Here is a 15,280-nt window from a genome sequence, read left to right as displayed (position 1 = left end):
AATGCTCGCTTCTGACGCTAGAATGAGTTTAAACTAGTACTATTTAATATCTTTTCATAATAAGGGCATATTATGAATGGGATAACTCAATTATTCATGTTTAGTACTCACAGTTCACACTAGTGGATTAAGGGAAGTTGTAAACCAGTGTGCTGTTAGCTTAGCATTAGCTCCACCGTTAGCACTAGATGTTGTATAAAGTTATATTTAGAATGTTTCAGCATTTCGATGCACCAGAGAGAGCAGGAAGTGACCTGCAACAGAGCATGAAGTGACCTACACCAGGCAGACGGGGAGGGGCTTGATGCTTACAGGTACCTGACTGGAGAGGCTGAAATTGGAGGCGGGGCTTCTCTTTTTCCCAGCAGCCCCAGCGGCGCTGTTGGCGCTGCTAGCCGAGTTCTTCCTTTTTCTCCTCTTGGTGGCGGGGGGGGCGGGCCGGTTCAGCCTTAGCCCGACCTGACGTCACATGACCAGAGCATCAATAACATGAAATAACAAATCCAGAGCATCAATAACATGTCATAACATAAAATAACCAGAGCATGAATAACATGACATAACATAACCAGAGCATCAATAACCTGACATAACATGACCAGAGCATCAATAACATAACATAACATGACCAGAGCATCAATAACATGACATAACATTACCAGAGCATTAATTACGTGACATAACATGACCAGAGCATGAATAATGCAAAATATTATGACCAGAGCATGAATAATATGACACAACATGACCAGAGCATGAATAACATGACATAACATGATCCGAGCATGAATAACATGGCATAACATATCATGACTAGAGCATGAATCAAATGACATAATATGACCAGATCATTAATAACATAACATAACATGACCAGAGCATGAATAACATGACATAACATGACTAGAGCATTAATAACATAACAGAACAGGGCTGGTTGGGTGGGGGAGGAGGGGGGAAGAGAGAGGGGGAGAGGGCTGGGTTGGGGAGGAGGGGGGAGGGTGGGGGAGGCGGAGGGGGGAGGGGAGGAGAGGGCTGGGTTGGGGAGGAGGGGGGAGGGGAGGAGAGGGCTGGGTGGGGGAGGAGGGGGAAGGGAGGAGAAGGTAGCGGACTGGTTCAGAGCTGGGGGAGGGTGGGGAGGTAGAGGAGGAGGAAGGTTAGGGCTGGGGGAATGGTCTGGAGGTGTAGGGGGGGTGAGATGAGGGAGAGAGGGGGGAGGGGGGGCAGTAATAACAGCAGAGCAGATAGAACCACTGTGGTCACAACAAACATGGGAGCACGCACACACACACCACACACACACACACACACACACACACACACACACACACACACACACACACACACACACACACACACACACACACACACACAACGGACAGACAGGAGGACAGACAAACAGACAGACAGACAGACAGACAGACAGACAGACAGACAGACAGACAGACAGACAGACAGACAGACAGACAGACAGACAGACAGGCAGGAGAATAGAGAGAAGGATAGAGAGACAGACAGTAGGACAGAAAGACAGACAGGAGGACAGACAGACAGGCAGGAGGATAGAGAGGAGGATAGAGAGACAGACAGTAGGACAGAAAGACAGACAGGAGGACAGACAGACAGGCAGGAGGACAGACGGACAGACAGAAAGACAGACGGACAGACAAACAAACAGACAGAAAGACAGACAGACAGGAAGACAGACAGAAAGGAGGACAGACAGGAGGACAGACAGACAGGAGGACAGACAGACAGGGGGCAAGACAGGAGGACAGACGGACAGGAGGACAGACAGACAGACAGACAGACAGACAGACAGACAGACAGACAGGCGGAAAGAGAGGGGGCCAGACAGGCTCCTCACTTTAGTCACGGTGTAATTGTCATGTTTGCATTATTAATACTATCATAATGATAAATGGTAATAGATATAATCGATATTGTTTTTATTGATTCCTTCTCTGAGAACTGAGTGCAGCATTCCTGACAATCACCCCAAAACCCTAGAACCAGACCCCACAGACTCAGACCCCCTAGAACCAGACCCCACAGACTCAGACCCCCTAGAACCAGACCCCCTAGAACCAGACCCCCTAGAACCAGACCCCCTAGAACCAGACCCCCTAGAACCAGACCCCCTAGAACCAGACCCCTAGAACCAGACCCCCTAGAGCCAGTCTCCCTAGAGCCAGACCCCCCAGACCCAGACCCCCAGATCCAGACCCCCTAGAACCACTCCCAAACCCAGACCCCCTAGACCCAGACCCAATATGCCCCCAGGGGTCCTATCTAACTTATAAACATATCAACCCCCCCCGCCCCATCCCACATCAGCCCCTCAATACTGTATTAGAACTATGGAAATAATCACCTTTTTTGTGACTTGTGGGGAATATTTCGGTTTTGAAGTTCTGTGGGTGTCCAGCTGTGGAACAAAGAGCAGGAGTCAGTGGAGAGAGAAGATGATAGTTTGGTTCTTTACCTTCTTTAGAACGTCAGGTAGGAGAAGCTGAACTCACTGAACGACCGGTGAGCTTCAAAGGCTCGACTATAACGGAAACAAAGATGATTCAGGTCCCTAAACCATGACTCTACTATCTCAGGTCCCTAAACCATGACTCCACTATCTCAGGTTCCTAAACCATGACTCTTATATATCAGGTCCCTCAACCATCACTCTACTATCTCAGGTCCCTAAAGCATGACTCTACTATCTCAGGTCCCTAAACCATGACTCTACTAACCCAGGGTCTCCTGCTCCATTAAGACCTCCATGACAAGATGTTTGGAGCTTAACCAGCAGATCCTCGTGGAGAAGCCACTGTCGGTTCCTGGGGAGAGAGTGGTGATGTTCACCCCCTCTCAGAGACGTGATTTAGATGTCTTTGGGATCAACAAGCGATAACTCACAGTGAGTCTCACAACAAGGCAACAGGCGAAAACTGAGTCTCACAGCAAGGCCTGTGGTTACGGCCTTCCCCTCTTTGACCCCTGACCCCCGCTGGGTCGCTGACGGACAGCTGGGATAAAGCTATTGTCTTCTTCTGCTGTCCTAAAGCGCCTTCCTTCCACGCTCAAATTGTGACGCACTAAAATCACTTCCATTTCCACCAAAAACAGAACTTATCAGAGTGTAAATACATCTGAGTTTCCTTCCTGCTGAAACTCAGAGCGGCTTCCTGTCTGGAGAAGAATAGCAGGAAGTGAGCTCCTGCAGATAAGAGTTGGAGCTTCCAGAAGAATCTCCGTTTGGGATGGGGGGGGGGGGGGGGGGGTGGGGGGGTGGGGGATGGAGGAAACAAGTCAACCACACCACAAATATTTTCATCCCAGAACCGACAAATAAAACCAAAACAGAAAAGGCTGTATGAGCAACTCGGTCTGACCTTTGAACTTTGAAACCAATTATTTTTATGAATTGGCCTCCGTCCAGTTAATCTGAATAAAGTGTGAGACCAGAGGTCTGTTCAGCGCCGGATGAACACTGACTCACAGACACAAGCTGAAGATGAATGCTAAGACGACATCTCCTCTGACTCCTCCCCCTGATAGCCTCCTGTCTCCTCCCCCATCCGGACTCAAACTCCAGCCTGTAATCAAAGCCTGTAAACGGGAGGCTTACACCTCGAGGCCGCCGCCTCTGATGGGTCTGAGGTCAACCCACAGCGCAGCTAGAGGAGGAACCTGACCCGGAGCAAGGTGTACCTGATCCACTAGCAGGACCTGCGGGACCACAAGGTGTACCTGATCCACTAGCAGGACCTGCGGGACCACAAGGTGTACCTGATCCACTAGCAGGACCTGCGGGACCACAAGGTGTACCTGATCCACTAGCAGGACCTGGGGGACCACAAGGTGTACCTGACCCACTAGTGGACCACGAAGTCCACCTGACCCACTAGGGCAGAGGTGTCAAACACAAGGCCCGGGGGCCGAATCCGGCCAGCCACCTAATTTTATGTGGCCCGCGGGAGCTTCAAATGAATTTGAAAAAGTTCTGCCACACACCTCTGATAACATATCATTGCATTCGCCACCAAGAAGCCCTGTGTGAAATGGTTCTGGAACTGGATGATATAATGACAACGGTCGTCAGGTCATTATATGGCAGTGATTCAGGCTTGTGGCCTGGATCACCACCAGCTCCAGCAGTTTTTGAAGGAGGTGGCTCAGAATATGGAGATGTGACACACCCAACAGAATTAGGGTGGTAAGACCGTGGTCCTCAAACAAGTTTTTGAGTTTAGTAAAGTTTATGTAATAACTTATGTTTGATAAAAAAAAGAGCCACTAGGGGACCACAAGGTCTACCTGATCCACTAGCAGGTCCGGGGGGACCACAAGGTCTACCTGACCCACTGCGGGGGTCAGGGAGACCATTTTAACCTACCTGGGGGAGCCACCATGCGCTGCCACTTCTGAAACAGGCAGGTCTTCAGACAGTCTCGTGGGCTCAGGTTGTAGGACTTGTGTCTGGACATCAGCTCCTGCATCGGCTCCAGGATGACGCAGAGCTGCAACACAGAACCAGGGGTCAGACACAAGGACAGAGAACCATGAACCCATGAGAACCACCAGACCACGGAACATAGAAACACCAGACCCACCAGATCCACAAGAACTATCAGACCCTCCAGACCCATTAGACCCACCAGACCCACTCAACCCTTCAGACCCACCAGATCCACCAGACCCACTCAACCCTTCAGACCCTCCAGACCCATTAGACCCACCAGACCCACTCAACCCTTCAGACCCACCAGATCCACCAGACCCACTCAACCCTTCAGACCCACCAGATCCACCAGACCCACTAAACCCTCAGACCCACCAGATCCACTCAACCCTTCAGACCCACCAGATCCACCAGACCCACTAAACCCTTCAGACCCACCAGATCCACCAGACCCACTAAACCCTTCAGACCCACCAGATCCACCAGACCCACTAAACCCTTCAGACCCTCCAGACCCATTAGACCCACTAAACCCTTCAGACCCTCCAGACCCATTAGACCCACCAGACCCTCCAGACCCATTAGACCCACCAGACCCACTCAACCCTTCAGACCCACCAGATCCACCAGACCCACTAAACCCTCCAGACCCACCAGATCCACCAGACCCACTCAACCCTTCAGACCCAGCAGATCTACCAGACCCACTAAACCCTTCAGACCCTCCAGACCCATTAGACCCACTAAACTCTTCAGACCCACCAGATCCACCAGACCCACTAAACCCTTCAGACCCTCCAGACCCATTAGACCCACCAGACCCTCCAGACCCTCCAGACCCATTAGACCCACCAGACCCACTAAACCCTTCAGACCCACCAGATCCACCAGACCCACTAAACCCTTCAGACCCTCCAGACCCATTAGACCCACCAGACCCACTCAACCCTCAGACCCCCCAGATCCACCAGACCCACTAAACCCTTCAGACCCTCCAGACCCATTAGACCCACCAGACCCACTAAACCCTCAGACCCCCCAGATCCACCAGACCCACTAAACCCTTCAGACCCACCAGATCCACCAGACCCACTAAACCCTTCAGACCCTCCAGACCCACTAGACCCACCAGACCCACCAGACCCATTAGACCCACCAGACCCACTAAACCCTCAGACCCCCCAGATCCACCAGACCCACTAAACCCTTCAGACCCCCCAGATCCACCAGACCCACTAAACCCTTCAGACCCCCCAGATCCACCAGACCCACTCAACCCTTCAGACCCACCAGATCCACCAGACCCACTCAACCCTTCAGACCCTCCAGACCCATTAGACCCACCAGACCCACTCAACCCTTCAGACCCACCAGATCCACCAGACCCACTCAACCCTTCAGACCCACCAGATCCACCAGACCCACTCAACCCTTCAGACCCACCAGATCCACCAGACCCACTAAACCCTCAGACCCACCAGATCCACTCAACCCTTCAGACCCACCAGATCCACCAGACCCACTAAACCCTTCAGACCCACCAGATCCACCAGACCCACTAAACCCTTCAGACCCACCAGATCCACCAGACCCACTAAACCCTTCAGACCCTCCAGACCCATTAGACCCACTAAACCCTTCAGACCCTCCAGACCCATTAGACCCACCAGACCCTCCAGACCCATTAGACCCACCAGACCCACTCAACCCTTCAGACCCACCAGATCCACCAGACCCACTAAACCCTCCAGACCCACCAGATCCACCAGACCCACTCAACCCTTCAGACCCAGCAGATCTACCAGACCCACTAAACCCTTCAGACCCTCCAGACCCATTAGACCCACTAAACTCTTCAGACCCACCAGATCCACCAGACCCACTAAACCCTTCAGACCCTCCAGACCCATTAGACCCACCAGACCCTCCAGACCCTCCAGACCCATTAGACCCACCAGACCCACTAAACCCTTCAGACCCACCAGATCCACCAGACCCACTAAACCCTTCAGACCCTCCAGACCCATTAGACCCACCAGACCCACTCAACCCTCAGACCCCCCAGATCCACCAGACCCACTAAACCCTTCAGACCCTCCAGACCCATTAGACCCACCAGACCCACTAAACCCTCAGACCCCCCAGATCCACCAGACCCACTAAACCCTTCAGACCCCCCAGATCCACCAGACCCACCACACCCACTAGACCCTCCAGACCCTCGAGACCCACCAGATCCACAAGAACCACCAGACCAACCAGACCCACTAGACCCTCCAGACCCTCCAGACCCACAAGACCCTCCAGACCCTCCAGACCCTCCAGACCCACAGACCTACCAGGGTTAGACTCAGTCAAGGTTCAAACACCCAGAATAAGACATTGATGGAAAACATCTGATGCACAAAGCTACACTATTTTTGAAATAATAAAAAGCCATATTACTGTATTTACTGAACAATATTCATAATATAGATATTTTCAATCATAAATATTAGTTTCCATGCTGTTATAAATTTGTATTTATGATAATAATAAAAAATGTTGATTATTTGTATATTTGATTTGATTACTCTGCATATTTGTACAACTTTGCGTGTAAGACTAACTCTGTATATTGCCATACTCATGATAGAATAACTCTATATGTTAAACTAACCCGACATGTTAAACTTACAACATGTAAGACTAACTACATATTAGACCAACTCAAAATGTCAGTATAACTCTATGTGTCAGACTTCCTCTACATGTTAGATTGATTTTACATGTTAGCCTAACTACATGTCAGACTAACTCCACATGTTAGGCTAACTACACGTTGAACTAACAACATGTTGGGCTGACTCCTTGTTGGGCTGCCTCCATGTTGGGCTGCCTCCATGTTGGGCTGACTCCATGTTAGGATGGCAGAGGACTCCATGAGGTCTCCCTCTCCCCATGTCTCCCTCTCCCTCTCTTCCTGTCTCCCTGTTTCCCTGTCTCCCTCTCTTCCTTCTCCCTCTCTTCCTCTCTCCCGCTCTCCCTGTCTCCCTCTCTCTGTCTGTCTTCTTGTTATAATAAGAATTTACGGTATTTCACAATTACAAGACTCAGTGGGGTGCGTTCATTAATGTTATGCTAATTCTCTCTTTCCAATTAATTCCACTCGCTCGTCCCGAGTCGCCCTGCACCCTCCTCGCTCGCCCTCTCCCACTCCTCCCACTTCTCTCCCCTCCCTCCCTCGCTCCTCTCCCCTCCACCCTCTATATCGCCTGCCTCACTCTCATCTTGCTCCCCCCTTCCCCCTCCCTCCCCCTCCCTCCCCCTGTTGTGCTGTGGGGTGGAGATGCTAGCTGTCAGTCTGCCGCCAAACCAGAGAAATAATGAGGAAATATACAGAGAGAGAGAGAGAGAGAGAGAGAGAGAGAGAGAGAGAGAGGGAGAGAGAGAGAGATGAGAGAGAGAGAGAGAGAGAGATGAGAGAGAGAGAGAGAGAGAGAGAGAGAGAGACACAGAGAGAGAGAGAGAGAGACACAGAGAGAGAGAGAGAGAGTAAGAAGTAGGGAGAGAGAGAGAGCGAGAGAGATAGAGAGAGAAAGGGGCAGAGAGAAAGGGAGAGAGAGGGAGAGAGAGAGAGAAAGAGATAGAGAGAGGGAGAGTGAGAGAGAGAGGGGAGAGAGAGAGGGAGAGATATATGGAAAAGAAAATAGGAAGAGCAAGAGATATGGAGAGAGAGAGCAAAATATAGGAAGAGAGGGAGTAAGGGTTATAAAAGAGGGAGAAAAAGGGAGAGAGGAGAGAGAGAGAGAGAGAGAGAGAGAGGCGAGAGAGAGAGAGAGAGGGGAGAGGGAGAGAGGCGAGAGAGAGAGAGGAAAGAGAGAGGAGAGAGAAAGAAGGGCGAGAAAGAGAAGTCTCTCTTCTGCCTCTGTTGCCCACGCTGTATTTAAATTAACTCACCGACCACCAAGCCTGGAACATCTCACAACCAAACACAACCTCAACACACTGTTATAACCTCAACGCCCCACCAGTACACTGTTATAACCAAAACACAACACCAGTACACATAAATAACCACAACACACCACCAGTACACTCATATAACCACAACACACCACCAGTACACTCATATCACCTCAACACCCCACGAGTACACTGTTATAACCAGCAATACATTGGATCTATACAGTTATGTATATACATATTTGTATACACTACTTATATAGTATTAATATTCTATATATATATTCTACATTTTATATCTTACCTGGAGGTAGTTGTTATGTCATGTGTGTATACGTATATATTAGTGCTGTCAAGCGATTACAATATTTAATCTTGATTAATCGCATTAATGCCATAGTCAACTCCCGATTAATCACGAGCAATCGCGATTAATCGCAAATGTTTTTTCTATGCTAAATATCCCTTGATTTCTTTGTCCCAATAATTTTTCTCATTTTAATGCTCTTGCACATGAGAAGTTCATCTGCTTGCCTTGTGCAAATGTTTTTTTATTGATAACAACATTAGCATATACTGATCATAACAGGACGATACAAAAAAAAAGGCTATATTGCAATGAAACGATGACCATACAAACATACTGCCTTGAACATAGCAGTCAGGCTACTGCTTGTTTGTTTTGAGCCAAAAAAAAAAAAAAGAAAAAGAATTGCGTTAAACGTGCGATAAAAAAATTAACGCCGTTAAAATTGGTTTGCGTTAACGCCATTAATAAAGCGTTAAACTGACAGCACTAGTATATCTATATATATATTTAGGTATATATGTATCTATATGTGTATATCTAGGTATATATGTATATATATACTGTATGTGTACATCTAGGTATATACGTATATTTATGTGGATATCTTGGTGGATTTATAAGGCGATGGGTCCTCACCCGGAGGTAGTTGAGTGTGAAGCTGGTCAGTCCCATACGCGTGATGTTCTTGGAGAGCTGCTCCAGGACCTGGGGCTCCTGGGCCTGAGGGGAGAACCAGGATCGCACCAGGATTACACCAGGATCACACCAGGATTACACCAGAATTACACCAGGTCTTCAACCAGGATCACACCAGGTTTACACCAGGTCTAGAACCAGGATCACAGCAGGTCTAGAACCAGGATCACACCAGGATTACACCAGGTCTAGAACAAGGATCAACCCAGGTTTACACCAGTTCTAGAACCAGGATTACACCAGGTCTAGAACCAGGATCAAACCAGGATTACACCAGGTCTAGAACCAGGATCACACCAGGATTAAACCAGGTCTAGAACCAGGATCACACCAGGATTACACCAGGTCTAGAACCAGGATCACACCAGGTTTACACCAGGTCTAGAACCAGGATCACACCAGGTCTAGAACCACGATCACACCAGGATTACACCAGGTCTAGAACCAGGATCACACCAGGTTTACACCAGGTCTAGAACCAGGATCACAACAGGTCTAGAACCAGGATCACACCAGGATTACACCTTGTCTAGAACCAGGATCACACCAGGTTTACACCAGGTCTAGAACCAGGATCACACCAGGATTACACCAGGTCTAGAACCAGGATCTCACCAGGATTACACCAGGTCTAGAACCAGGATCACACCAGGATTTCACCAGGTTTAGAACCAGGATCACACCAGGTTTACACCAGGTCTAGAACCAGGATCACACCAGGATTACACCAGGTCTAGAACCAGGATCACACCAGGATCACACCAGGTCTAGAACCAGGATCACACCAGGATTACACCAGTTCTAGAACAAGGATCAAAACAGGGCAGCATTCCGATATCCATACTTCCCGTACTTACTATACTTAGTTTGAGTACGTAGGGCGTTCCAATTACGATCGGGCAAAAAGAAGTGAAAGGATGGTGTACTCAAAACGGTCAAACCCAGGAGTGTGGATCGATGTACACTTCTTGGACTCTACGGCAGCCATCTTAGCTACATAGCGGAAGAGGCGGAGCCAGGCTGAGCCAACGTCGGCGCATTTTCCAAATAGCCTGCATTAACAGAGTAATTTTTTTAGTTTTTATAGCTTTTAGCATTTATATTGCTGCTAGGCGTAAAGGGTTCACCGTTCAAAGCGGTATTTTTATTGCGGGGGACGAGCCGCGCTGGCAGCCGCGATTGTAATTTCTGGTAAGTGCACCACAGAGTATTCGATTTCGGAACAACACCGACACGTGAAAATCTGCGCACTTAGTGAGTGCGGATAGTGTACTACGTTTAAGGGTACTCATGGAATTATGGATTTCGGAACACAGCACAGGTGTACAACCAGGATTAAACCAGGTCTAAAACACAAACACACACACATGTTCCCCACAACACGATAGAAATCCAAAAAAATTATAAATGATTATTATTATTAGTATTATTATTATTGATATTTGTGTGATTATCAGATAAATTCCCTCAAGCTGTTAGCAGACAACGAGCCGTGTTGATGACATCACCGTGTGGCGGCGTCAACGTGTGATGATGTCACCACTCACATGCATGGCCAGGACGCTGCGTGGCACCAGCTCCCGGTACTGCCGGATGGTGAAGTGCCAGGTCCGGATCCTCATGAGGTCGTCGAAGGAGAACTCCAGGATCAGCCGGCCCTCCGTGCTCACCTGACGACAGGGGGAGGAGCACGTTAGCTCACAGCTACAGGCTAATACAACCTTATAACATGGGGAGGAGCACGTTAGCCCATAACATAGGGAGGAGCACGTTAGCCCACAGCTACAGTCTAATACCACCAGATAACATGGGGAGGAGCACTTTAGCTCACAGCTACAGGCTAATACCACCTGATAACACGAGGAGGATCACGTAAGCTCACAGCTACAGGCTAATACCACCTGATAACAGGGGGAGGAGCACGTTAGCTCTAGCTCACAGCTACAGGCTAATACCACCTGATAATAGGGGGAGGAGAAAGCTAGCTCACAGCTACAGGCTAATACCACCTGATAACAGGGGGAAACGCGTTAACGCTAGCTCACAGGTACAGGCTGACACCAGGCTACATGCTAATACTCAGCTAGAGGATAATACACTCATACCTACTGCTACTTAGAAAAAGGCTAATAAATAGTTACATGCTACCTCACAATTAGACGCTAATACCCATTACATCATGAAAAATAGGTACATGCCAAAACACAATAACATGCTGAATCTAAATGTTAACACATAACTACACAGCTATCTGCTAGCGGCTAATACCAAGCTTAATGCTTACACTGAGCTAGAAGCTTATACTTTGCTAGTTTCATGCTCACTCACAGCTCGCTATGCTTATCCCAGAAACAGTCTAACGCCCAGCTCAATGCTAACACCAATCTACTTGTTAATCAAATACGCAGCAGCTTCACTTAGAACCGCATCACTTCTACAGAATGCTGCACGGTTAGCGGTAAAGGTGGAGGAGTTAGCACTGTTAGCGGTGGTGGTGGCTAGGCGTGGAGGAGTTAGCGCTGTTAGCGGTGGTGGGGGAGATGGGTGAAGGAGATAGCTCTGTTAGCAATGTTGGTAGCTAGGGGTGGAGGAGTTAGCGCTGGTAGCGGTGGTGGTGGAGAGGGATGGAGGAGTTAGCATTGTTAGCGGAATTAGCAGTGTTTCCCGCAGGATTTTTTTCAGCAGCGGTGGTGTGCTCCCCGATCCCTCTAGGGGGGTCCGGGGGCATGTCCCCCTGGCCGAAATTTTTTTGTACCCTTTACATTGGAATGCATGAATCTGGTGCACTTTGAGAGGAGAATATGCACTTAAATCCTATTCAAACAGTCCTGTGTATTACTGTAGATGGGATTATTGGTGTTGTAACTTCGCCTTTGGTGTCTTCATTTACAGATTTTTATATTTTTGTATAGTAATATTTAAACAAAAAATGCCACAACGCAAATATAATTTGCACAATTTATTTACAGATTTTTGCCTAATGCTTAAACACTAAACATGGTTGCTATGCCCAAAGCATAACTGTTTTTTACATAAGACACTTTGTTCAAAAATGAAATCTCCTGCAACAATGGGCAAAACACATCTTTTTAAATTATAAACCTAACTAAAATTTGAAAAGAACACAGACTCACACACATGAAAAATAAAAAATAAAGCTAATTGAATACCAATCAGTGTGAGCCTTAGCACTACAAATAGACCTCAGGTGAGCTCAGCTCCTTTGTGAGACAGTGAGAGTCAGGGGAAGAGGACAAGAGAGCGATGATATGCTTGTCATTGCTTAAAACACTTCTTCTTAGTCTTGGGAGTCAAAAAGTGATGAGAAAATTATAAAATAAATATAAGTTATGCATAATAGAAACTATTCATGATCTTTTAAGAAGTCTTTAGGTTTTTTCCCTGCATTTATGCTAATGTCCACATGCTTACAGGCGATTAGCATAAATCCCTAACTAAAATACGCGATGAAAACGGATTTTATATGGCAATAAAGAACAACATCGGATCTAACAGTATGGATTCATTTTTCAAAGTTCCCGAAAATACCTAGGCTATAAATTCCTGACTGGATATAAGCTCCTGTAAAGGCTATGAGTGATCCCAAAAAGAGCGACAACACGCACACACACACATAGGCCTACACACACACACACACAATACTAGAGGAAAAACGGCACGGAGGTTGCGGTTTATAGATACAATAAAATGATTGGGCTTACGCCTCGTTTCCACATACGTACATTCTCGTATGCGATCCAACCGTCTCCGACCGAAAGTCCATTCATTCCTATGTGATTCTCCGTAATGTCCGTTTTTCCTCCGAGACTCCTCCCCTCCGTAAAATTTCTGTCCGGTATGTCCGTAATATACGTTCAAAAAATTTAACTTTCGCCGTCGTTTTACGTAAGTACCTGGCAAGCCAAACTCCTCGCCGATCTCTTTCCAAGCCTGGTTGGTTTTGTTTTTATCTCTGTATATGTCGATCCTCATGTTCCAAAGTACCGGTCTCCTAAAAACGGCCATTATAATACGCTCCCCCATCTTTTATCCGTAAATAAATTCATGTCCGTACGTAAAACACTAGCGACTCCTTCCGTAAATTTACGGAAGCACGGATACGAAAAACATACGGATGTGGAAACGTTAGAGGGTTTTTAACACTGGTGGTCATGTAGCGACACATTTCAGCAACTTACTCTCTCTCTCTCTGTCTGTCTCTCTCTCTGTCTGTCTCTCTCTTTCCTTCTTTCTTCGATCTGCCGCTTCACTCGCTACTGCTAGAATCAATGTAACTTTGCAACCGTGTAGGGTAGCCTACTGCCAACAACTGCCACACTCGCTGTGTATTTTTCTTCTTTAATGTTGGTTACGTGACGATGTGCCGCGTGCTGCGCAATTGACGTTACGCGCTGTACATTTTCTAAAAGGAGCTACGTAAAAAAAAAAAAAAAAGAAATTAGGAGAAGGATTTTTATATTGCAGCGGCGGAGAAAACAGCACAGCAGAGGCGACGCGCCGCTGCTGTGTGAACGTGGGGGAAACACTGAATTATGCTGAATTTATTGGCTCTTATGCAGCCTGAAATAAAATACTGGACTACCTCTAAAGACACAGAGAGAGAGACAGAGAGAGCGAGCGAGAGCGAGAGAGAGAGAGAGAGAGAGAGGAGAGAGAGAGAGAGAGAGAGACATAGGGAAAGGCTAATAAACAGGTTTTTGGCCCTTCAGCTGAATTCAGAGTTGGCCTCCACGCTTCTCCCCAGTTTTGGTTGCTGTGACAACCGGGGTGAGAGACGGAGAAGCGAGCAAAATAAAAATGAATCTGCTGATTAGTTGGCATGGCAAACGGCAAAAGATGTAATCCCACCAGACTCACTCTAATCAATGCCCCCAGAGACACACACACACACACACACACACCACACACACACACACACACACACACACACACACACACACACACACACACACACACACACAAACAAAGAAGACACAACACACACACACACACACACACACACACACACACACACACCACACACCACACTCACACTACACACACACTCACACACACACACACACACACATAAACCACACACACACACCACACACACACACACACACACACACAAACATACATTCACCCTACACTGTCCATCTCAACCCCTCACCCTACACTCACCCCTCACCATATACTCACCCTACACTCACCCATTCACCTTACACTCACCCTCTCATCTTACACTCACCTTCTCACCACCTCGACCTCACACTCATCTTACACTCACCTATTCAACTAACCCTCACCTACCACTCACACGCTAACCCTACACTCATCCCCTCACCTTACCCCCACCCCTCACCCTACACTCACCCCCTCACCTTACCCGTCACCTTACACTCACCTCTCACCCTCACCCTACTCTCGACCTTACACTCACCCTCTCACCCTTCACCCTACACTCACCCCCTCACTTTACCCTCACCTTACACTCACCCTCTCAACCCTCACCCTATACTCACCCCCTCACCTTACCCTCACCCTCTCACCCCTCCCCCTCAACGCACCCCCTCACCTTACACTCACCCTCTCATCCCTCACCCTATACTCACCCCCTCATCTTACCCTCACCTTGCCCTCACACTCTCACCCCTCGCCCTACACTCACCCCCTCACCTTACCCTCACCCTCTCACCCCTCCCCCTCAACTCACCCCCTCACCTTACCCTCACCTGTGTAGTAAAGACTTCATGCTACTGGTAACTTAGCATCTTATTTGGGCTAATTTATAGCCACCAATCTGCTGATAGCAACTTCCCCTTTTTCAGGGGCTAACTGCTAGCTGGCACAGTCCACACACACCTCAC

General features: G+C 48.1%; 1 protein-coding gene across 1 annotated transcript in view; it reads right to left on the bottom strand.

The window, feature by feature from the left end:
* The window catches only part of ldb2a (LIM domain binding 2a), a 30,491-nt gene that overhangs the window by 5,950 nt on the left and 9,261 nt on the right, over positions 1-15,280 (bottom strand). The window contains 6 exon segments of the mRNA XM_060063766.1: positions 313-432; positions 434-459; positions 2,375-2,428; positions 4,394-4,517; positions 9,351-9,434; positions 10,958-11,276. Coding sequence (XP_059919749.1) covers positions 313-432; positions 434-459; positions 2,375-2,428; positions 4,394-4,517; positions 9,351-9,434; positions 10,958-11,276 — 727 coding nt within the window.

This window comes from Gadus macrocephalus, chromosome 10 (assembly GCF_031168955.1).
Source record: "Gadus macrocephalus chromosome 10, ASM3116895v1".
Lineage (NCBI taxonomy): Eukaryota > Metazoa > Chordata > Actinopteri > Gadiformes > Gadidae > Gadus > Gadus macrocephalus.
Note: the sequence above shows the minus strand (reverse complement) of the source record. Positions and strands in the feature narration are given on the sequence as shown.